This window comes from Microcebus murinus, chromosome 5, assembly GCF_040939455.1.
Source record: "Microcebus murinus isolate Inina chromosome 5, M.murinus_Inina_mat1.0, whole genome shotgun sequence".
Taxonomy (NCBI): domain Eukaryota; kingdom Metazoa; phylum Chordata; class Mammalia; order Primates; family Cheirogaleidae; genus Microcebus; species Microcebus murinus.
Genome location: NC_134108.1, coordinates 105992179 through 106016902, shown reverse-complemented (window position 1 = coordinate 106016902; position 24724 = coordinate 105992179). Strand labels below are relative to the sequence as shown.

At 45.0% G+C, this 24724-nt stretch overlaps 1 protein-coding gene across 1 annotated transcript in view; it reads left to right on the top strand.

Moving 5' to 3' along the window:
- ZFAND3 (zinc finger AN1-type containing 3) overlaps window positions 1-24389 on the top strand; it is a 321862-nt gene extending 297473 nt beyond the window's left edge. Inside the window, exon 6 of the mRNA XM_012746789.3 lies at window positions 23997-24389. Coding sequence (XP_012602243.1) covers window positions 23997-24151 — 155 coding nt within the window. The 3' untranslated portion in view covers window positions 24152-24389. The remainder of the gene's footprint in view (window positions 1-23996) is intronic.
- Window positions 24390-24724: the final 335 nt, after the last annotated feature.

Here is a 24724-nt window from a genome sequence, read left to right as displayed (position 1 = left end):
TGCCCTGTTCCTCATCAAAAATTTCCCCTAGATTCAGCATCCATTGATGATTCTTGCCTAAACCCATCTTTACTGTGATGGTTGCAAAGCAGCGGTTTGCTAACTCTAGCACTCCTTCTACATTTACCATTCTTCTGTAAGTGAAGCCTCTTCCTCTCCCCCATTTATTTATCTATTATCACTATGGACTCATAGGCTGTTACCTTTTTCAGTAGTTTATGATTCATTACTGTACAGTTGTCCCTTAGTATCTGAGGGGGATTGGTTCCAGGACCCCCAAAATCCAAGGATGCTTAAGTCCCTGATATAAAATGGTGTGGTATTTGCATACAACTTAGGCACAATCACTGGTATACTTGATATCGTCTCTAGATTACTTATAATACCTAATACAATGTAAATACAATGTAAGTAGTTGTTGCACTGTATTGTTCAGGGAATAATGACAAGAAGAAAAAGTCTGTGTCAGTACAGACATAACCATCATAGGCGTAACTTTATTTCCTATCCACAGCTGATTAAATCCACCCATATGGAAACCCATGGATACGGAGGGCCGACTATACTTAATTATTTTGGTGTTCAGATTGTCTCAAATTTGGCCAGTGGAAGTTCCTTTAAGCTGGCTCCTGTGTTCCTGTGACATGCTCCCCATCTTTTGGGGTGGGGGGTGGTTGGGAGCATTTCCTTATTCTTTGATATAAATGTGTTCTGGGTCCATCTTGTAGTTACCTTTCCTCAATCCTGGAATCTCCAGGGTTCCCCAAGATGATTTTAATGTACACTCAAATGGAGATTGGCTGGGCCAGAGAGGAAGGCAGACACACAATAAAATAATTGTTACCCAAGGCAGCCTACCATAAGAAAGAGTTTTACCAAAGTACAAGCCATACACTATAGGGATGTGGGAAGGGAGAGATTAATTCCAACTGGAAGACTCTGGACAGTTTCTGCAATTGAGGCTTTAAAGAAAGGATGGGACTCGGATGTAGAAAAAGAGGGAGTGTTTCTTCCCTTTATTCTGGTGTTCTGGAGAGTACCTCTGTGCAGCTGGATTGAGCCTTGGAATCAAGTGAGGAAAGACTGCTAGAAAGAGAGGAAAGGGATTACAGATTCTAATCTGAGGAGTTTTGATGTTGGTTTATAGTGAGAAGCCATCAGCGGTTTTGAAATATAGTCAATATGATCTGATCTGATTTTTTTTTTTTTTTTAAATTAAGCATGCAGGAAAGCCAAAAAGGCTGGTGAGTCTTTTTAGGGGAATGATCTGGCAAGAAGAATGTGAACTAATTGATGAAAAGGAATGTGCATGTGTCAGCAGCTGTTGCCACCACTATAAGGGGCTGCATGGTGAATAAATAGTGATATCCCAATGTCCAGAGTAGGGCAATGAGCTGAAGTGATTACGAAACATATTGGGGACATGAAATTACCAGGCTGATCCAGTTCACCAGCATCAAAAATCAGCCCATGTGTCTGTGCCTTTATTTTAATTCTCATGCAAGTGTGAACCTGTTGGGAATGTTTGGCATTCTGCCCTATGTCTTGGAAAGAAAATAATGCAATATGTTTTTTAAAAAACCTTATTCCATGCACAGAGTTCTAGCCTGGATCCTTCAGAAAACTCTGCTATGCAGGGAATCACCTAAGATCCTTCATCACAATTAAACCTTACTTGGCTAGTTAAGTGTTATCATTACTGCCACTGAGTAGAGAGTCCATGCTCTGCCTAGTGTTATGCAGAGAAAACGTTACCAAAAGACCCCAGCCCTTTAGGAGCTCCTATGTTTATATTGAGTCTAGCATTGAAAGTCCAAAGCCTCTCCAGTACTCCTAAGAGAGCAACTGGAGTGTATGTTACCTGTGACTCAAGACAAGGAAGTATCCTGTCTGCCCTCCCTAAAACAAAAAAACACACACAAAAAAGCCTTTTGATGGAGGTTATGATATGTGTGAGAGCTAGGGATAATTGGAAATCTAGAGGCAAATTCTGAGATTTTCTGCCTTTTGCTGCTCTCTTCCTTTCACTCTCACTATACTTTCACCTAAACACAAGTATGCTATCTGTATTCCCCATTTAATCTTTAATGTGTAAGTGTTCCAGTCTAAAACCAAGTAGATTAGTCCCTCTGCTGCCCCTGTATAAATTGCAAGTTGAGGTATTAGAGCAAAACAAATCAAGCCTTTTACTGAACACAAACTCCATGTATTTAGCCCTTTAGTGCAGCACTGTCCCAGAGATCCAGCCTACCATATGTCTTTCGACAGGGCTATATAGAAAGATATCAGAAACATGAAGAGCTCCCCTTCCTAAGCAAAGGAGCCTCAAATACTGAGCTCTTGAAAGAGAGTGTGCAGGGCACATCTGCTGCAGCCTGTCACATCCTCACCCACACCCTGCTGACAGGTGACTTGCAGCTGCTTCTGTAGTCGAATCAGCAGCAATAACAGCACAATAATAATTTTATCAAAGCTATTTGGGTAGGTTACCCTTCTTAGAATACTTTTCTTTTCAGTCAGTCCCTGTATTTTCCTACCCTAGGCCCAGGCAACCTCTGATCTGCTTTCTGTTGCTATAGTTTTGCCTTTTCTAGGATTTTTAATACTAGTGCATTCATGCAGTATATAGTTTTGTATCTGTATAGCATGTTGTTTTTCAGATCCATCTGTGTTATGTATCAGTAGTTTAATGCTGAATAGTATTTGTTTGTATGGGTATACCATAAGTCTTTATCTATTCACCAGTTGACATACATTTGGTTTGTTGCCAGTTTGGGGCTATTATAAATAGAGCTGCTGTAAACATTGATGCACAAGCCTTGTGTGGACGTGTGTTTTCATTTCTCTTGGGTAGATACATAGGGGTGGAATTGCCAGGTTAAATGTTAAGTGTACATTTGACATTTTAAGAAACTGCTAAAATCTTTTCCAAGTGGCTTCTATCATTTTACATTTCCATAAGCAGTGCATTAGGGTTTTAATTTCTCCACATCCTTGCCAACATTTAATATTGTTAGTGTTCTAGTGGGTATGTGGCATATTAATTTTGTACTTCCCTAAAGACTGGTGATGTTGAACACCTTTTTCATATTTTTTTGGCCACTCATATATTTTCTTTTGTGAAGAATCTGTTCACCCTTAAAATATCTTACCTGTTTTTACAAAAAGATTAACAGAATTGCCATCTTAACACTATTTCAACCCATATATATGATATGTCTCCCCTTTTATTTAGGTCTTACTTAATTTCTCAGCCACACTTTTTATTGTCCAATGTATATCTTTGGTTAAATTTACTCATATTTTAGTTTTTTGATGATACCGTGAATGGAATTTTTAAATTTTATTTTTAGATTTTTTTTTTGCTGCCACTTAGAAATAGTCAATTTTTTAATATTATGTTTTTCACTACAACCTTGCTAGATTACTTGTTAGTTCTAGATGCCTTAGATTTTCTAATCTATGGTCATGTTATCTGCAAATATGGCAGTTTTACTCCTTTCCAGTCAGTATGTCCTTTATTTCTTTTTCTTGCCTTTTTGTTCTGCCTGCATAATGTTGAAGAAGTGTTGAGACATCCTTGCCCTTTCCTTCCTTCCTTCCTTCCTTCCTTCCTTCCTTCCTTCCTTCCTTCCTTCCTTCCTTCCTTCCTTCCTTCCTTCCTTCCTTCCTTCCTTCCTTCCTTCCCTCCCTCCCTCCCTCCCTCCCTCCCTCCCTCCCTCCCTCCCTTCCTCTCTCCCTTCCTTTCTCCCTTCCTTTCTCCCTTCCTCCCTTCCCTCCCCCCCTCCTTCCCTTCCTTCCCTTTCTTTCCGACAGAGTCTCGCTTTGTTGCCCAGGCTAGAGTGAATGCCGTGGCATCAGCCTAGCTCACTGCAACCTCAAACTCCTGGGCTCAAGCGATCCTGCTGCCTCAGCCTCCCGAGTAGGTGGGACTACAGGCATGCGCCACTATGCCCGACTAATTTTTTCTATATATATTAGTTGGCCAATTAATTTCTTTGTATTTTTAGTAGAGATGGGGTCTAGCTCTTGCTCAGGCTGGTTTTGAACTCCTGACCTCAAGCAATCCGCCCTCTTTGGCCTCCCAGAGAGCTAGGATTATAGGTGTGAGCCACCGCACCTGGCCAGCCTTTTTCTTGATTTAGGTAGAAAACATTGTCTTTCACCATTAAGTGTGATTTAGCTATAGGTTTATCATAGCTGTCCCTCACAAGTTGTAGCTGATGAATACATTCTAGGAAAACATGGGAAATGTTCAAATACATTCTCCAAAAACAGATGATTTAGCCAATGGTAGGCTACCCTGTGGCCTTTAAAGGTCAACAAAGTTATGTTATAAAGAATTCTGCCATCCCATAGATTCATTTCTGCTTACAGATGAAGCATATTCCCTTTGTGTGTAGTTATATGTCACGTGCCTGTTAGGCCAGAGAGGGGAGAGCCTGTACCCTGAGAGTGGCTCTCTTCTCTCCAACCAGTATCATAACAGTTATCCAAGAGGCTGATCCAGGTTTTTCTTTCTTGAGGTGATGAAAGCAAACCTCACTGAGAGATACTTGGAAAGATTTTGTTTGAATTAAATGTAAAATCACAAAAATACATAGGTAGGTAGATAATAGAATCATATACCATTAGGATTAGAAGGAGCCTAAGCAATCATTTAGTCCAGCCTCATTTTTAAAAAAATATAAAGGAAGAAACTGATACCAGAAGTGTCACTGGCCTTAGATCACATCTATGTGTTAGGTAGTGGTATTCCATGCAGCCTTTGATCTCAAATTTAAGATCAGGTCTCAGCTACTTATACCACCTGTTGGCTCCACTGAACCCAGCATGTCTCTTTTGAAGTACATGTCTTGGTCTCGCCTCCAAACTAATACACCTGACTCCCTTAGCCTCTTCTTAGTTCAGCTTCCAAAACTGCTAAGGACTTGTGGCCCTTGTATGGAGCCTTCTCAGCCATGCCACCAAATAAAGACTGGTTTTGGTAAAAAAGAAAAAATAAAAGCATACGAAGTAGTTAATATTTATGGAAAATAATGGGATTTAAAGTTTTTTCTCTTTCAAAATATTAAGTTGTTCATGAAGTTTTATTAATACCTGAGATGTTCTTTCCAGGGCCTTTAATGTATAGTGAAAAGTGATCTGTGTTTAGCACACTGAATGCAAATATCTGCTGCTAGGCACTCTTAGTCACTCCAGTAGGTTCTTCTAAAAAGTGTGGGCCTCAGCCCAGTACTTCAGAGTTCCTGGTAGAGGGGATGCTCCTTTTTTAGAAAATTAAACTGCAGTCCTTTAGGTGATTCTGGTGTACCTCAAAGTTTGATATACTGCCTATACACTTGGTAGACTCAGTTTTTCATAGGACACACAAAGGTAATTTAAAACTAAAGAGAATTACTGGAAATTTCAAATGAGTAAGACCCACATCAGTGAAGTTTCATATCAGTTCCAGTCAACTCCATTGTCTTTCATTTGGAAATTTACACCTCATGAGTGTATAATGCATGCCTTCCTTCCACTGGTCTCCTATTCCCTGCCAGACTTAAAATCCGCAGCAGCCAGGACTGCATGTTGCTTTATAGCTTCCCACAACTCCTGTTAGAGTATGTGGCCTCTGATGGGTACCCAGTCAGTGTTAATATGTAAAAAAAAAAAAAAAATTAAGATCAAAGAAATGTGGTGTTCTGGTGAGCCTGCTGGTTATCATTAGGGGAAAGCCCTTTTGGAATAGTATATTGGAGTAGGCCCAAGCACCAAGTGTGACTGGGCCAGTCGCCATGTAAATTCTTGAGGCCCAGGGTACACATGCCACCTCAGGGTTTTCCCAGTGGATTATTTGGCTAAAGGACTAAGATCTAGATAGAGAACCTTAGCATTATTAATTTTTGCATACTTTTCTCCCCCTTGAATTTTTATTGCTGGAAAGAAAAAAAATCAGACAAGACATATATACTATCAGAGTAGCATGCTTGCTTGGTTTAATTTAAATTATTTGGTATGCTTGTGGGTTTAATTAAATACTCAACTTTGGGGAAGGGTGTATTTGCATAAATAAAACCTGTGTTTCATCTTGGGCATGAATAAAATGGGTTCTTTGGAGGTCACAAACCTGTTTATAACCACACTAGTCTCTTATTCCTGCCTAATAAACCTGCCACTCTTTGACATAGAATCCAAGCACTTAAGGGACCGTAGAAGTCATCCATCTGGTGCCAATCCGGCCCCCTGGGCTGATGCTGCAGAAATCCCAGCAGCAGTGCCCCAGTGGGTAATCCAGCCACTGTATGGATTTCCAGCATGGAGAGAGTATGGCATTTCTTTTTGCTGGGCAACTTAAGACTGTTAGGTGCTTCTGCCACTGAACTAAACCCAGTCTCCTTAGATGACACATATTTCTTCCTTCTCACTCTGCTTTCCAGAGCAACCTATCACAAATCCTTTTCCTCCTCTGCAAGCCTGTTCTTTACATATTTGAACACAGTGGCTTGGACTTTCCAGCAGCCCCTTTCCTCCAGGAGCAGGTTCATTCACGAGGACCAAAGAACTGGTATTTAAACATCAAGAACAGGGTCAGAAATGGGAATGCCAGATTGGGCTAAGTGTTTGTCTCCACAGTTTTCCTGACCCGAAGCCTTCATAAAATCTAGTGTCTTTTTAAACAAACCCTGTGATTTCCTTATGACCTGCACAAAAGTCTTTTCTGTGAGATCCATGGTGGACCTCTGTTTATGATATATTTCTCTGAGCATATTGAAATTATCTGTGTCTGTCTACATGTCTATCCTTCCCCCAAACCGTGAATATTGCAGGGCAGGGGCCATATCTTATTTTTCTGTGGTTCTCAGCTCTTACAGGTGTACCAGTACCTGGTGTGCAGTGATGCTTAGTAAACATTTAAATAGACTGTGAGCACCCTGCATCCTGCAGTCATCATCCTTTGGGTGAAGGAAAAAGAATAGCTGCATTGATCACCTACTATATACTGGGTGCCTGCACTTGTTTTATATTATTTAACCCTTATAAAAGCATTGTTGGACAAATGGTACCTCCGTTTTTATAGAGGTGAAAACTCAGCCTTTGAAGTTTTAGTAACTCAGAAATATGAAGGGAGTACCTGGGGTTTGAGCCAGGTCTATTGAACTCCTAGAATCCCAACACTTTTTCATGTCCCTAGACTGGCCCATGGGGTGCCTTAAAGAGTGAGAAGATGAATAAAGCATGGGCTGTACATATTTTCAACCATATAGAAGTTAGCCCATTGCTTAACCACATCCACGTTTTAGAGTTGTTTTTTATTGAACATTGAATGGTAACAATGGAGTACCCTACTGTGCAAAACCCACTTAAGATGATGTTAATGAGTAGTCATCCAGTGCACTGTTTTTAGTTGTGTCCCATATGCCGCTTGTTACCACATCTAGATGAGATGCTTCTGGAGGACTGGGTCCACAGCGTTGCCACCTTTTTGTCTCCCACTGCATCTGGGTAATATGAGGGAAAGTAGCACTTAATTCCTGTTGACATCTACATTCTGTTTTCTCCTGAGTGCTAATTCATGACCTCATATTTTTTGAAAAGTTACCTCCTTCAGGATACCCTATGCAGTTGACTTCCCCTTAGTGCCTCCGATTTATTACGCATCGCTGAATTGTATTGATTTTATTTGCAGTTGATTTCTTGCTTTGCTCCTATGACCTTCAGCTGTTTTGCCCTCCATGTGTCTCCAGCTGTCTTTAAAGGCAGGAACTAGTGACTTCTTTTTTTTCCTTCTCCTCCACACAGCCCCTAGGATAGAGCTCTGTAAATAGTGCACAGGTGACCAATAAATACTTTTGACTCCTTGAGCTTGATAGCTTCTTTCCCTTGCTGGACTGACAGCCCAACACTGGAGCCTGAATCCTTTATTTATTAGATGAGATTTCTATAGCACCTTTCTTCTCAGAAGATCAATATCAATGAAGTTGGTTTCTGCTTCTGGAAAGTGCTTTTACCTAAGCAGACTACAGTCCTGATAAGATCACATGACAGCGCTTACTCCTCAACTACTGGAGCCTAAGACACAGGCTCTTAAGAAAAGCCTTGCCACTTCATGTTTTGCTATCTTGTCACCAGCAATGAGCCTGAATAGGATTCTATGACAAAATAAAGTCTGGTGTTGATCGATACTATAGCTAGTGTTACAAAAAGAGAATTTGCATTTGGAGACGACTGCCATCTTTTGGATGGCAGATATGGAGAAGGCTGCCTTACCAGTCAGTGTATCTGTTTAATAACCAGACATCCAAGCATGGAGTGTTTGTGTATTGTTGGTTCTCACATGGTGCCTGGTGTCGGGAGGCAGTAGAACTGTTCAGTCTCTGAGACTCAAACCATGCTGCTAGAGAGTGAGGTGCCTGAGACAGGACCCACAGGTCCTGTCAGATGGTACATTCCCACAGACTCAACAGGAACAGGCCCTGGATAGGCTGGGAATATGTGCTGAGTGATGGCACTCTCCTAACTAGTGGGAGAAGGAACTGTTACACTTCAGAACTGGGTAGTTGAGACTAACCATGAAATATTGGAGCAAAGTTCAGAGGCAAAAAACTGAAAAAGGGGGATGTGTCATCCCTATAGTGGATTGAAGAAGTGCCTAAAATATTAATAATTGAATCAGCTGGCTTCTCCAAGAATCGGCTTGCCTTTCTGCATTTCTTTGTCTGTAGAGACATTCCCATCCCTATTCAGGATTAGAAGAGCTCAGTAGGAAATGAACAAATCTCCTGTGAGCTTTGCAGGCAGATCAGAGGTGCACAGATAACAGCTACTTGTTGTGTGTACTCACCAACGTCACCAAACTTGGCTTGCCCTTGGGCCTGCGCTCCCTCCGCTGTCAATCTGGTGTTAAGGCAACCAAAGATACTGCGGCACCTTGAGAAACAAAAAAGTAAAGGGAAATCAAGATGTCAGAGAGAGGGGAGACAGAAACAGAGTAGAGAAAGACTAGAAGTGTAAGGACATAGAGGGGGCGAAAATGGAGCTGTGACAATGGATGTGGGAAGAGCACTGGCATTGACCTGAGAGTGGAGTTTGGCCGTGACTCCCTGAGCCTGGGAGGTGCCACTGCTTATTCCCTCTTGAGATTTGAAGGGTGTTCTCTTTCTTTGTTGTCACCAGTGGAGTTGAGAAGTAGAGCCACCAGTACAATACGGTTTATTGCCATACTCCTACCATAGTGCCTGGGACACAGTCGAAAGGAGGGGATGACAGGGATTGCCCCTTTTTGCTTTGGGTGGGTACCTCCTTGTACAAGATCACAGGCCTCACCAACTGGTGCACATGCTAAAATGAACAGTGCCTGAGTGGGTGGCTGGGAGACAGATGGGACTGGCCTGTGGGGCACTCTGCCTGATAGCTGTCTTCCACAGCAGCCCCTACTCCGCATGGTCTGAGGCAGGCTGGCTTCATTTACTCTGACGGCTCCTCCAGAAAAGAACTTTGGGGCTGCAGGGCAGCTAGGGATGAACATTCCAAGCTGATATTAGATCTTCTCCTTGAGCCATAAATTTTTGTTAAATATCAGTCAAGATATTTGCATTTGCTGCCTAGGAGATAAGCGTTCTAGGCTGTAGAGTGGGAGTTGGCAGGCAGTGGCACTATGTTTAAGGACAGGTCCTGTGGTCCAAGGAGACAGCCTGGCTGCCTGTGCTTTCAGGAGTATACCAGGTCTCTTCCTCACTGGATCCTAAGGACACTGTTTTCCACATATCCAAATGCTCATCTTTCTTAAACCATGTCAGCCCGCTAGCCCTTGGGAGATTACAGCTGTGAGTCAGCACACAGTGTGGTTTGTGTATCTTTGTGTTTAATACTCAGGGTGACATGTACTTTCCTGAGCTTTACTCTGCTGTGTTATACATTTACCCAGGAAGGCATGGCGAGGGTATTGAGAATAGGTGTCCAGATTTACAAACTATAGGGCCAGGTTTGTACTAATATTCTTGCATCAGTTAAATTGCTCTTCCCCCAAACCCAAGATTCATTTTCCATGGAATCTGGTGTACCTGACCAACATACCAGGGTAGAGTAGGAAATGAATGTCACTGGGAATGCATAATTGTGTTCAGTTCTTCATTATCTGTATTCAGCTCACTTCTGATCATGAGCTACAGCAGTTTCAATTCTAGGAGAGCATCTAATGCAATCTTGGACAGTTCTGTGTTGCCTCTCAGAGTGAGCTCAGTGAATATAGGCTCATATTAATAATGGCAATAGAAAAGCATAATTAGGAAGCTAAACCTGCTACTGCAAAAAATATGAGATACATCTAAAGGCAGGCAGGAATAGTGTTTTGATTGTGCCCACTGCACCCATTTGCCCAGGTAACCGTGTGGTGGTGGGTCACCTCCTGGGAGTAGGGGGAGGGGCACAGTTACTAGCATTGAACATTGTTTTATTGATAGAAGTAATTGTCTTCTGTTTTTAATGAGTCAAATGTTGACTCAGATTTTTTTTTTTTTGAGGTGGCAAATTATTCATTCTACTAATTTTTATTGAGTCCTAGGGGAAGAGCAGGGAATAAAACTGATAAAGCCCCTGACTTCTTGGTGCTATTTTTCTTTGGGGGAGCTATGCAATAAACAAGGGAACAGATAATAAGATAATATTTGACAGGAGTAGGTGCTGTGATACAATAAAATGACAGAGTGTGATGAGGGCCAGGGGAGACACATGTAGGGATGGAGAGGCCAGCCTCTGGGAGGACATGAGAGCTGAGCTGAGATGGAAAAGCTGGGAGAGCCGGTCGTTCAGAGAGCTGGGAAGAGAGTGCCCTAGACAGGACGACAAAGGCCCTGGAGCTGGGAACAAGCTGGGCATAGCTGAGGAGCAGACGGCTGTCCAGTGTGGCTGGAGCACAGTGTGGAAGGAGAGTTGGAGAGGCAGGCAGGGACCAGGTGAGGGCTTGCAGGCCTTGGCAAGGAGTCTCAATATTACTGTAAACATAGTGAGAAGCCATTGAAGGGTTTTAAGCAAAGCAGTGACATAATCTGATTTACATTTTTAAAATCCTTTGAGAGAGAAACATAAATGCTGGTGTATGCATAGACTCTCAAGAACACATAAAAAACTGATGGTTGCCTAGCCTCTGGGTTAGGTAACTGAGAGAATGAGATGGGAGGCTTACTGTCTGCTGAATATTTTTTTTTTCTTTTTTTTTTCTTATTCTTATTTGCCTGCAGAAAATGGATGTCTGCTGAATATTATTTCATACAATTTGAATTATTATATTCATATGTTACCTATTTAAAGAGGAATTAACAAATATTAATATAAAACAAGTACATCTCAGATCATTTATAAAAAAAAAATTCAGAAATCCCTCTAACTGCTGTGAAGGGGGAAAGCTTGGAGAGCAGCAAAGGCAGAAGCAGGGCCACTCTTTGTGGGCTCTAGCAAGCCCTGGTGGAGTCATTGGCCTTACTGCATCCCAGCCCTGCTGGCCTTCTTTCTGTTCTGTCAGCATGCTGGGGTCATTCCTGTCTCAGGAATGCGTGAGAAGAAGAGGAGGTGCAGGGCAGATTGAGGACATCATTTAGATCTAACAAGACCACTAATAACATCAGTGTGAGGAGTAAGGGAAAGAGAGGAATCAAGAGTGGGTCCTAAGTTTGATTTGAATGGCAGCTGGGTGCATATATTGCCATTCACTGAGGCAGGGAAGTTTAGGAGATGAACTATATAGGGTTAGGAGGCTTAAGGGTTCTGTATGAACATGTTACTGTTAATATTCCTATTAGCCACTCTGGTTGGAGGTGTTTGTCAAATAGGCAGTTGGATATTGGAGTTTGGATTTGAGAGGAAGAATTCATGGATGGAAGTATAAATTTAAGAGGCACCAGCATTGAGATTCTACTTGGATCTAGATAAGATTACCTAAAGGAGGGAATATATACGGAAAAAGTGCAGGAAGACTTCATTCTGGGGTAATCTTTAGAGGAGAAGCCATAAAAGGTTCCAAAGAGCAGCAGTCAGTAAGGTGGAAAGAAAATCCAGGAGTGTTATATCACAGAAGATGAGAAAGGAAAGTATTTCAAGAAACAGAGAAAAGTGGACAAGTACTGTTGAGAGATTAGGGAAAAGATGCTGAATTGAACCACTGGAGCTCCTGATTGACCTTTGCTTGTCTGCTCGGGTTCAGAGAACACAGTCTCTTTGGAATTAACTTCTCATTCATTCATTTGATCAAAATATTTTGAGTGAACCAAGCACTATTCTTGGCATACAGGGTATGTGATAAATTACAGAGGCATGGTGCTTGATATCCTGAAATCTATCCAAGGAGACAAGTTAAGAGATTAAGTGACAACTGTGACTAGCGATTGTGGGAAAAGTCCAAGATGGCTTGAAAGTGTATAATGGGGCTCTAACCTAGTCTGAGAGTCCAGGACTGCCTCCCTGAGGAAGAGTCATTGAAGCTGAGGCCTGAATAAATAAGAATTTAGTTAGGAGGTGTGTCTGGAACACAGAGTGCAAGGGGGTAAATGACACAAGGGGCATGGAAGCCACAGCCAGGGATGAGAGCATGCGACAATGGGGAAGCTGTTTTTGCAGTCAGTGGGGAACCATTAAGTAAGGGGTGCAGTGATCACAGACAAGGTTGTATCCAATCTCTTTGGCTGCTGTGAGGAAGATGGATTTGATGTGGGGTGACCACCTAGAGGAGGCTATTGCAGTAGCCTTGGCAAAAAGGTACTGATGGCTTTGACTGGGTGGTTGCAGTAGAGATGGAAAGAAGAGAATAGATTTGATTTTGGAACTAGAATTCACAAGACTTGGTAACTGAATGTGAAGAATAAGGAAGATACCAGTGATGACTCCAGGTTTGTGTCATGAACTGGCTGCATGGTGGCCTTGTTCTCTTAGAAGGGGAGACACTGGAGGAGAGGCAGGTTTGTGGGAAACTAGCAAGTGTCTTGAAATCTGAGCCAAGATACCAAGTAGATAATTGAATATAGAGGTGTGGAGCTCCAAAGAGAGGTCTGGGGCAGATAGATAAATTTCAGGATTTTTAGCATATATAGTTCAAATTTTAAACCTTGGAAGAGAGTACAGAAAGAGGGTTCAGCACTAATTCTAATATTTCAAGGACAGTAAATGAGGAGCTAAGCAGAGAAAGAGAAGGAAAACAAGGTAAACAGGTGTGTTGGGTTCCACATGAGTAGTCCGCTGTTCTAGATGCTAATAAATAAGAACTGAAAAGGGTCATTGAATTTAGCAGTTTTTAGTCTCCATTCACGGGGTGTATTTCATACCCAGATTGGAACCATTTGGTGAAGTCCTCATACCTGAGCCACATCTGCACCTACCCCTCCAACTAAAATGGAACTGGGCTGTGGGATTAGCACCTTCATTGTGGGGTTTCACTGTAGTCCATAGTGTGACTTCAAATTTGAACTCTTGTCTGCAGAAAACCTTCTTCTTCCACTGAATAAGCTTCCTCTCCTCCAGGGGAGGTGTGACTCAATAAGCCAGTTTGGGGAGGGGAGAATCAGTGAGCCAGTTTCTCTGTTCCTCCTTCCCCAGCACACTCTCTTGTAAGAGTGGACAGCAGATGTTGTGGGACTTGTGACTGTAAAGCTCAGATTTTGTGAAGACAGAGAAAAGCACGCTCATACTCTTAAGCTCCTCAGAATGACCTTTTCAAGTTATTGCGGTGAAAACAAGAAGTGTGTAGAGTGACTTCGTTCTTAAAAGAAGCGCATAAAACAAGTGCATGTGATACTGGCACAGTCTGGGTAAAAACCTGATTGTAGAGGGTCTACAGCCAGTTCCTTTCTCTTGCTCTTACTTCCCCTGTAGCCCTCAGCCTGACGTTCTCAGGGAAGTAGACACGAGGCTTTTCAACAAGTGCTCAGTACGTGACTGAACTTGGAAACACGTGCTCTGCCTGTGCTTGTGAGAGAAGTTTGCAGAATTCTCAACTGTACCTGTGGAGATGCCTCCACCGGGGCAGAGAGCTGCTCTCTGCTGTCCTTGGAAACTTTCACGTCCCTTTCATGTTGTCCCTAACCACTGAATGCTTTCCAGGCTGCACCATGTAGTCTTCATATATTTAAATCAAGTTTCTCCAAAATTTGCATATCTGCAAAAGAAATCTTTACTGAGCTTGTCACTTAGCATGCATTTATAGTCTGTAAAAACAGATTTGTGGAGAGGGAGAGAGGAAACGTATACATCCCATGTTGGGAGGAATATGTCCACGTTCATTCTCTGTTGTCAGTAGTGACTTCTTGAAGGAGAAGAGAGCCGGAGTCTGGATTGTGAAGTGAAGGCCACTGGGGCGGGAAGAATGCTGCGTGGGCAGCGGAGGAGGGACCAGGCTGGGGCAGGGCCATGATGCCAAGCATGTCAGCAATACCGTGTAAGGCCAGAGGGATAACACCGCCTTGCAGAGTCATCCCAGGAACAGGCAGCCTGCCTTGACAATGTGTCAGATGCTTCCTGGGCATTATTTTCTGTAAATCCCCATTCTACAGAAGACACAGCTGAGGCTCTGAAAGGTTAAATGGCTCACCCTGAGCCACACAGCTGTCAGAGCAGTACAGCTAGAACCTGAATCCAGTACTTGGGGGTTCAAAGGACACATTCCTGAAAGAGAACTTGAGGTTCACTTGTTAAGGGACTTACCATGACAGCAGGGACAGGGATGGTACTACAGGTCTCTCCCAATTCCAATCTGTCATCTTTGTACTCTCCTATGACCCCAGCATGTGGATTGAAAGGCCAGCAGAGAAAGATAGAAAATATTCCCTTCTTTTTGAGGTGTTACTCTAGATAGAGAGGTGTGGCATTTGCAGTCTGATACCCCCTGACTGCATTGCCATTTGAAGATTCTGAGACTTGGATGAGCTGGCTCTTGCCTTCAAAAGTGACTTCAGGGAGGGCTGCACAGGTCTTGGTTCCCTAGTGAGCCACGCACCAGGAGCCTGGCAACTGAGCTGCCCCATGGGCCTAGTCTGTGCCCCCACGAGCTCCTGGATAGGATGGGTACTGCCTTTTTGCTTACCTCCACTGAAGTTTTGGAACTGGTTTTATAGAAGACTGCTTTGTTGGAGAAGATAATCTTTTAAAGGATAAGGAAATGCTAAAAGAGAAGGCCTGCTGAAAAGAGGATAAGGTCACCCCCAAAACATAAGTTTCTTGCCTGTATAACACTCTTCTCCTGAGAGAGCCCAAAGTGGGGGGAGGGGACAGCCAGGAGTATAGGCACCTCCTATAGGAGTTTTTTGGGATCCTAAAGGCTGCCCCAGGTACCAAGTGGTTAATGCCACCCACTTTCAGCTACTGAAATGACGTTTAAAGACCAAGTTATTATTTCAGTGGCAAAAACTGCCTTGAGCCATTTTCTCTCAGTTTTTAAATATATGTGCATCTCCAGATAAAACAGCCTGGAATATGAGCCTGAAGCTAGCCCCCTTCTCCTGTGTACTGGGCGTTAAAAGGCTTGTGTGGCAGAATTCTCACAAGTCACCATATTCTTTGTGGGGTGGGCATCCTGCCGCCCCCACTTCATCCCCCAGGTTGCAAAAACAGGTTTTTCCTGGGGAGAGGCAAGAGTAAATGGAAGGCTTGTTCTCTGTCAGGTAGAGTGAGGGCTACCTGAGCTAAGTGATAGAAGGAGACATTACTGGAACAGGACAAATATTCCCCAGGAGAGAGGAAATGGGTAATTAGGGTTTTTGCAAGAATGGGGCTATCTGGAGAAACAGTAATAAAGGATATCAACAATGATGAATTTTTTTTATACTTTTAAAATTATGTGTGTACTAACTGCATCAGGAGCTTCATTAAGCTGAACTATGACACAGTTCCCCCCCCACACACTGCTCTCTTAGAGCCATGTGATGGCTCGTGGCGAGGGCGGGCTCTAGGCCTCTGCTGAGTCCGCACGGCTGCCCATGGAGCTCTTTGCTTGAGGTATTTGCATCTTTGCCTCTGCCACACTCTTTAGGTTCTAACATTTAGCTTCTATGCAACTGATGTTGTAATTGATTTGTAGGAAAGCAAATGATTGCTTCTGTATTAGAACTGTCTCAATTATTTAGTGTTTTTTTTTATTAAATTGTTAAGGAGTAGAGTGGAATTTTCTAATTCTCCTTCCTTTGAAAAACAGACAGACCAATACCTAGTTGGTGTTTCACTGTGGCTTGGGTTCCAGTGCCCTGGGCAGCTGACTTCTGTCCGTCTACTGGTTTTCTTCTCTCAGCCCAGCAGAGCACTATGTCAGCCAGCTCAGCAAGCTGAGGATCCAGTTCTGTTTACCGGGGTGTTGTAATGACTTTCCCTTCACCATACAAAGCCAGGGATGGAGGAGAATGTAAAGCAGATACATTTCATTCCCGAAACACCTGCATCTGCTTTGCGTGTGCCATGGGCCTGATGAAATAAAACGCATTAAGATCCTTTAATACATTTCTGTGCTACAAATTCTGCCTTGGGCTTTGGGTCAGCGGATGTGGTGTAATCCAGGGATTGCTGCTGGTGGGAGTATAAATGGCTAATGCTTTCCAACAAGCTTTCCTGCAGCCACCTGCTGTTCTCAGCATGTACTTACAAATGAGCTATGAGGTCAGTGAGCTGTCCTGAGCTTTAAAAAAGTTTTACCTTGCAGGAAAAATGTGATTCTTTTTTCGAAAGAGCTTCCCTGGATGTTTCAGCCATGTGGGTCAGGCATATTTGCCATTTATTTTTTGAATAGACACTTTAGATATGAAGTGGTACCTGTTAGTAGTTGAGATTTGGAGGGTTAACTCAGGAGGCTTTGGGAGGTCTTGGATAGGTTTTGTTTGCTGGAGCCCATGTGTGTCTGTAAGAATAGTCTCTGATCTACCTTGGAACTGGACATACCTGCCTGGCCTCTTTGCTGTGCTGCACCCAGCTCAGGCCAGGGGGCTGCTGAGCAGGCACCTGGGGTGGACACTCTGTGCACAGACAGCTGCACACTGCCACCTCAGGCCGCACACCAGCAGAGCATTTAACAGTACCTCAGTCCCTAAGGCCTGTCAGTATTTTTAGGTTCTGCTTGAACTTTTGACAATTTGAAATTCAAATGAGCAAGAAAGTGTAAAACATTTCTTGCAAGTGAGGTAAAAACACCCGAGCAGCTGGAGGTCTCAGGCTTTAATAAATCAACCACTTAGGGGCCAGGTGCAATGGCTCACTCCTGTAATGCCAGCACTTTGGCAGGCTGAGGCTGGAGGATCACTTGAGGCTAGGAGTTTAACACTATCCTGGACAACATAGCAAGACCCCATCTCTAAAAAAAATAAATAAATTTAAAACTTAGCTTGGTATAGTGGCAAGGGCCCGTAGTCTTAGCTACTCTGGAGTCTGAGGCAGGAGGATCGCTTGAGCCCATGAGTTCAAGGCTGCATTGAGCTAGGATCGTGCCACTGAACTCCAGCCTAGGTGACAGAGTGAGACCCTGTCTCAAAAAAACTCCAAAAAACCCAAAAACAGCCACTTGGGGGGAGCTCCAAGTGGGGATTCTGAAAGAAAACAAAGTGTGCAGAGCTGCCAGTTTTGCCAACTTTACGGGGTGCTTTTTACCCATGGTAAAGCTGATAAGCAACATTTCTGTCTGGCACAGAATGAATAAAAATGTCAAGAACTCAAACTTTGTGAATTTCAGCATTACTTTCTTTGTCCTCCTCAGGAAATTCTCTGGGAAAGGACAATTCCAACCCAGTCGGTTCTTAGGGCAGGGAGGGAAATGCTGGCCTGGGGCCCCGGGCCTCAGCCAAGGGAAGGAGCCCTACCTCAGCCAGGATGTAAGCCGGGTCCTTCCCTCTGTCCCCTGGCTTCTGCTCCACCCACCTCTCTTGTCCCCTAGAGTAGCCCTTCCCTGTGGCCTGTGGGGGGAAGAGAACTAGCAGACAAACAGGCTGTCTTGGTTCAGCTGCCCCCAGCGCCCTGCATGCCAGCACTGCCAAGAGGTAGAGACCACAGAATACAGACCTGCTAGGTTGAGCGATGCCACTGCATGTTCCTCTGGGCAGTGACAGTAGTTGATTTTTGTACATAAGTTAGTGAAATGGGAAATATTGTTACAACTTTGGTAGCATTTAGAGCAAGGTGTTGGGTATTATGGCTTCTCTTCCTAATGGTGGAATTTGTGCAGATTGCTCTCAGTCCTGTAGGTTTAGTCTTAAACCCCCACTTGCCCTCCCTGTGTAAACAGAGGTGAGGTGTGGCTGTGAGCATCTGAGTGAACTGTATGAATTTCAGATGTTTTAAAAGCTATAGAGTAAAGTTTGAAGTTGGGTTCCCACCAGATGAGCCTTTTTAGAAACCTGCATGTCAAACCTTTATGAATCTCAAAAGAACGAGCCTCCGTTTAGTTTTCTTCTGCAAACGTGTTTCCAAGACCCTTCAGATATAGGGCGTCTTCAAGTCTCTTGTGGAACACGGGTCACTGGGGCCATCGGCCCTGTGTCTGTGTTGGGAGGAATGGGTCCAGATGTGCTAGTTAATACACATGAGTGGCCTTCATTGATGTACTTGTCATCCCAAGAGAAGCCCCCCAGGCCTCTCTGTTTAGGTTGAGTGACCTGAAAGCTGCCTTCTATGTTTCTCATTCATGTGGGATTCCTTTAGGACAGAGGTTTAGATAGGTCTTGAATTGTATTTCTTTGCCTTCTGCCCTAATCTGTGTGTCCGTTAGTGACAGAGTCAGAGAAGCTATTGCCCTCTCCCCATCAACAGCTGTCCATAGCCACAGGCTTGGGCAGGGCCCTGGGATGACAGCCTGTGGTGGTTCAGCCACTGTGGCTGTCTGGCAGGCATCCTCTTCTTCCCTTCCTGTTCCGTGTGCCCCTCTTGATGGTGGCTACTCAGCTGAAGAGGGTCTTCTCAAACTGAGGGTGTAGCTGTCAGAGACCCTGGGGAGACCTTCCAGCCCAGATCGCAAGGGGTGACTGGCACTATGTGCTGTGGTTGGGCCTCCTCACTAGTACTACTCTCCCTCTTCCCGTGCCCAGGATGGCCCTGCTTGGAAGGGTGGGGCCGTGGAACAAAGTATTTACAGAGTTGCTTCACCCTCCCTTTTTAATCAAGGGCTTGTCCCAAATCGCTCTTCATTGCCAGTAAGCAAACACGCCCACAGGTTCTTGAGTGTCTTGTGCAGGTTTTCTGAAAACAACTCAGGCAGTCTTTTTTTTTTTTGAGACAGAGTCTCACTGTGTTGCCTGGGCTACAGTGCTGTGGCATCAGCCTAGCTCACAGCAACCTCAAACTCCTGGGCTCAAGCGACCTTACTGCCTCAGCCTCCCAAGTAGCTGGGACTACAGGCATGCGCCACCATGCTCGGCTAATTTTTTCCTCTATATATTTTTAGTTGGCCAATTCATTTCTTTCTATTTTTTTAGTAGAGACAGGGTCTCGCTCAGGCTGGTTTGGAACTCATGACCTTGAGCGATCCACCGCCTTGGCCTCCCAGAGTGCTAGGATTACAGGCTGAGCCACCTGCCCGGCCAACTCAGGCAGTCTTAAAGGAGCTCTGCAGCTTCCTCCTGGGCCAGTATTTCATGAAAATCCAGTAATCCTGGGCTCGGAGGAGCAGGGCAGCCAGTCACGTGACTTGGCAGGGGAAATGGCTGAGGTTAAACCACATTTAGTAAGCAGCTCATGTTTTCAAAAACTTTTACTTTGGCTATTTTCCTCTCTTTTGGGGGTGAGCATTCTTTTAATCATATTCCCCTACACCTTATCCTTCTTTATCCCTCCAAAGCACTGTATGCTGTATAGCTATTGTAAACAAATGTATATTGAAATTGTTTTTAAAATTATATGCTGCTAAACAGTTCATTTTTACATAAGGAGAATGTAGACATGGGATAATATGTATGTGAATGAGTAAATTTAATTTTAATATATAACTCTTTTAAATATGGAGGGGGAAAGAATTGCATGATGCTCTGGGTGATACTAGAGCCAGTGTCATGGTTTGGCTGATCAGTTCTGTGTCCTCTATGTTTTCATGTCTTCTAGACACTACCTTCTGTGGCCCCCTCCGGAAGGTCCCCACCTACTTTCTAAGGCATGGGGTAGAGGAAGTGTTGAGGCTGGCCTAGCCAAGACAAGACTGAGAATCCCTCATGCGCTAAAACTGTGCTCATCACTGAAATGGGGAGCAGTCGTCTTCCCCAGCAGCCTGAACTCATCTCTCTGCATACCCAGCCTAGTATCTAGACTTCAGTCAGAGAACAATTTAGTTTCATAACACTTGCAGCAGTTTCTAGGAGCAGATCTGGGGGTACCAAGAAAAGAGGATAAAGATTTAATCCCACCCACCAGTCATTCCCACCCTCTTCCTCTTCTCTCCCTCCCTCATACCCAGGACAGCCCACTCCTAACTACTGACACCAGAATGCATCAGCCATCGGTGGCTGTCAGTGGATAGTATCTACTCAGCATTTGGGACAAGTTCCAGCATGTAACTTCCTCTTAGTGAGTGATCCTGACAGGAGAGAGAATCGAACTTAATTTATGCCATCTCATAACCTCAGTCTCAGTGCAGCAGCTTGGGAAGTTAGTCTTCCAAAATTTCCTCCCAGACTTTTCCCCAGTGAATTAGACTGCCATATATTCTAATTGTTACCAGTTCTGTTTCCAAAATCTACCTGCTGTTTAATAGTTTTCACCTTTCAAAAATCAAAGCTAAGTATCAAGGTATGTCTTAACCAGGTACACAGAACTTGGGTAGAGAAGTAAGACGATTTTGGCTGGATGAAGAATCCTTGGGTGCGTGGGGAGAATGTTGGGGGTAGTTGCTCTAGTTATCACTCCCTACTTATTTTTCCAGACAGTCCTGGGGCTCTCAAATCCACCAAGTTGCCTGCCCACCAGCGGAAGGCGATCTAGATCTAAGCAAACGTTGGGGGCAGGGGCGAGGGAACCAGTCCAGGCTCCCCTCCATCGGTCTGCCTTTGACTAATGAGGTGTTATGTCAAGCCAGGGGCTGTTATTCCAGTGGTAATCCATTCCTGCAGCTTCCGTTCAGCCGGCAGCATTCATCAGAAGCAGCGAAGGGGCCGGGCGCTGTGGCTCACGCCTGTAATCCTAGCTCTTGGGAGGCCGAGGCGGGCGGATTGCTCAAGGTCAGGAGTTCAAAACCAGCCTGAGCAAGAGCGAGACCCCGTCTCTACTATAAATAGAAAGAAATTAATTGGCCAACTGATATATATATAAAAAATTAGCCGGGCATGGTGGCACATGCCTGTAGTCCCAGCTACCCGGGAGGCTGAGGCAGAAGGATCACTCGAGCCCAGGAGTTTGAGGTTGCTGTGAGCTAGGACGCCACGGCACTCACTCTAGCCTGGGCAACAAAGCGAGACTCTGTCTCAAAAAAAAAAAAAAAAAAAAAAGAAGCAGCGAAGGGCCCCTGGGACCTTCTCCTGAATCATCATCCCCGGATCTTGAAGGGAAGGGAAGGGGCAGCAGGGGTCCTTCTGCCCTGTTATTATAGATGCTGATGATACAGAAATAAATAAGGATTTGGTGGTAGAAATGTCTGTAGACACATCCTGATGCCATCCTGTTGGTGCCCCCACCCTAAGCCCCAACTGGCAGCAGGTTCTTCCGCACCAGGTAGGCTTTGCTATGAAAAGATCATTTTGCTTGTTAGATGGGGATGCATATTGAGGCCATCCATGCTCCTGCTGTGAAATCCTTTAGGAGAAAGACAACTGGTATCCAATATCTTCAAGTAATGAACTTAACAGTAAATATAACACATGAGCTCATTAATCTTAACTTTCCTTTTGGACCAAGTGGGAGCTCAGCTTCTCGGGAGACGAAAATTTCATCTGTTCTTTTCCTTAAACCGAATCCCAATTTAGAGTCAAACATATTGCCCTGCTCTCCTTGGGAAGCAGTTAATAATGTTTCCTTGCACAATGGATGGCCCAGGCCCCTAGGCAGTGGGCATGCGTCCTTGCACGCAGGCTGAGCTCAAGGCTTCCAAGCAGGGTGTGAGTGTCAGCTACATCCTTGAGGCAGGTTGGTCCCTGGCCATTTAAGACCACCCTTTCTGCACCCACCCCCACCTCCCTCAGGCTGAGGAATATTGTCTAGGTGAAGTTAATCTTAAAAGTTAAGGCCATTGAATGTTTAGTTAATCTTAAACCTTAAGGCTGTTGAAACTCTTGTCAGTCCTGGCCATTCAGTCCTTGCTTCAACTTCTGCTATTCTTCTAAAATCCACAGCCTCCACAGCTCCGAAAAGAAATTGAGGATGTAGGGATGGATGAGTCACAGTTTGCAAGGAGTGGTCACCCATTCTTCATGGCCTGGATCTGGGCTTAAAAGAAAGAGCTTTGAGGCCGGGCGCTGTGGCTCACGCCTGTAATCCTAGCTCTTGGGAGGCCGAGGCGGGCGGATTGCTCAAGGTCAGGAGTTCAAAACCAGCCTGAGCGAGACCCCGTCTCTACTATAAATAGAAAGAAATTAATTGGCCAACTGATATATATATAAAATTAGCCGGGCATGGTGGCGCATGCCTGTAGTCCCAGCTACCCGGGAGGCTGAGGCAGAAGGATCACTGGAGCCCAGGAGTTTGAGGTTGCTGTGAGCTAGGCTGACGCCACGGCACTCACTCTAGCCCGGGCAACAAAGTGAGACTCTGTCTCAAAAAAAAAAAAAAAAAAAAAAAAAAAAAGCTTTGAGAAGAAATGCCTTTGACTTGGAGAGAGAGTGAGGAGAGCGCTGTCCCGGCAGGCTGCTGGCGGATGCCTGCTCCAGATGCACCGGGAGAGAAGTTTTAGGAATGGGTTTGGATTCACCAGGAGGCTCACCCCTGCAGACCTGAGCTAGGCCATAGAGCCTGCTGGTGTGGCCAGATCCAACTGCTGGGGAGCAGCCAGCATGGGCGGGTCGTTTTCCTAGACCAGATCTTGTCCTCCCTCCCTCCCTGAAGGAGAGGACCAACAGACCCAGGGGACAGCCGGTGTGTGTGCTAGGCACACCTGTCAGCGCTTCTAGAAATTGACCAGCAAGTGGAGAGGGGATGCGCTACACCTTGATGCAGCTCTTTGTTTCCTTCTGTTCTCTGAGCCTCTCCCGAGTCCCTCGCCGCATGGGTTTCTGTGCAGAAGGACTTTGTACGGTCTCCTCAGTGCCTTGTTCGGCCAGCTTCACTGGTCTTTTTTTCTTATTCGCTGGGACAGTGTCGCCTTTGGACTTCTCTGCTCTAAAAAGAGAGGACCTGTGGCCTCCTTCACTTCTGGGAGGGCAGGGCAAGTGGGGGGTGTGGGCACTGCAGCCTCCCACCTACCAGATGGAGTTAGAAGCGCCATGTGCCTTAGAGATGGAGGTTTGAGCTCAACATTTCTGTCCTTTCCTCTATTTACATGAAATACCTTTTCTAGCGCTTAAAACAACCCATTTTCCTTTGAGAGTCTCCACTCACTTGTGGGTTGGGTTTGATCACTCCCACCATCCTCCCAAGCCCTGCTGTACAGGAGGTAGTTTATTATTTAAGCCATAATCATTTGTCCTCCCTCCCTGCCTCTGAGAGATGGTGCATGTCTTGTGGTGGATGTCACAGTTTGCTCAAGCCAGGCAAGTGCCGAGCTGACAGTCCTGTGCTCTCCTGCCTGCATGGTGGGCAGGGGGCTGGGAGCCCACTCATTTCCAAGGGAATGGGTGGTGTCTCACTATAGCAGTCAACTTGGGGTTCTTCACTTCAGGGGTCCAGTTAGGGACAGCTCTGAGTGGCCGTTAATTGGGAGTTCTGGGGGTGTCAGACTGACTTGAGCAGCTGTGGAGTGTCAGTACTGGCCCAGTTGGAACAGGATGGGTGTGTCACAATAAACTCCTCAGCAGCAAGAGCCCCTGCGGTGACCGTTGTGCCCCCACGAGATGTCCCCTCTGTGCCCTGGACAAGGGTAAGAGCCAGGCTGTGGGCGTTTGGAGGTCACCCTAACACTCTTTCCTCTGTCCCTCTCGCTGCTGCAGGTTACGTGTTCTGTATGTTACATCGCCTCCCCGAGCAGCATGACTGTACGTTTGACCACATGGGCCGCGGCCGAGAGGAAGCCATCATGAAAATGGTGAAACTGGACCGGAAAGTGGGGCGCTCCTGCCAGCGCATCGGGGAGGGGTGCTCCTGAAGGCCGGGCATGGCCACCACATGACGCTGTTCTTAGTTCACTAATGTTAGCCTTATTTAGGACAAAGTCAGCCAGATACCTTGTACTGGGCACATGTCAGACTACAGCCAGTCCGTTTCCTTTCTTTAGCCAGCCATCCTGGTACTGTAGTTTAGGGGTTGATGGTGGTTGAAATTGATTTCTGGCTGGTTACTAAGGTGCCTGCTAGCCATTGTATAAAATTAAAACATGAAGAATATTTTTTTTTGAGCATGGCTAGTGGATTTAAAACAACACATACCTGTCACTGCTGGAGTCAAACTTATAAAAAGCCTTAAGCGGAAAGTGTTCCAGATGGAGACTCTGAGTTAATAGAGGAGTAGAAGCTGGTGTTAAAGTTCCCACGACGCACATGGCTTTGCCAGAAACTCTGTTTAATGTTCGGCCATTCACCTCTTCACTTATCCTTAGTCCCAGTAGCCAGGATACGTGACGGCCACTCGTGCCTTGGCCACAGGAGGCTGCTGAGATTGGCCACGTGGCTGGGCTGGGTGGTGGCCTCGCTCTCCCATGGAGCTGGAAATGGGGGTGGGG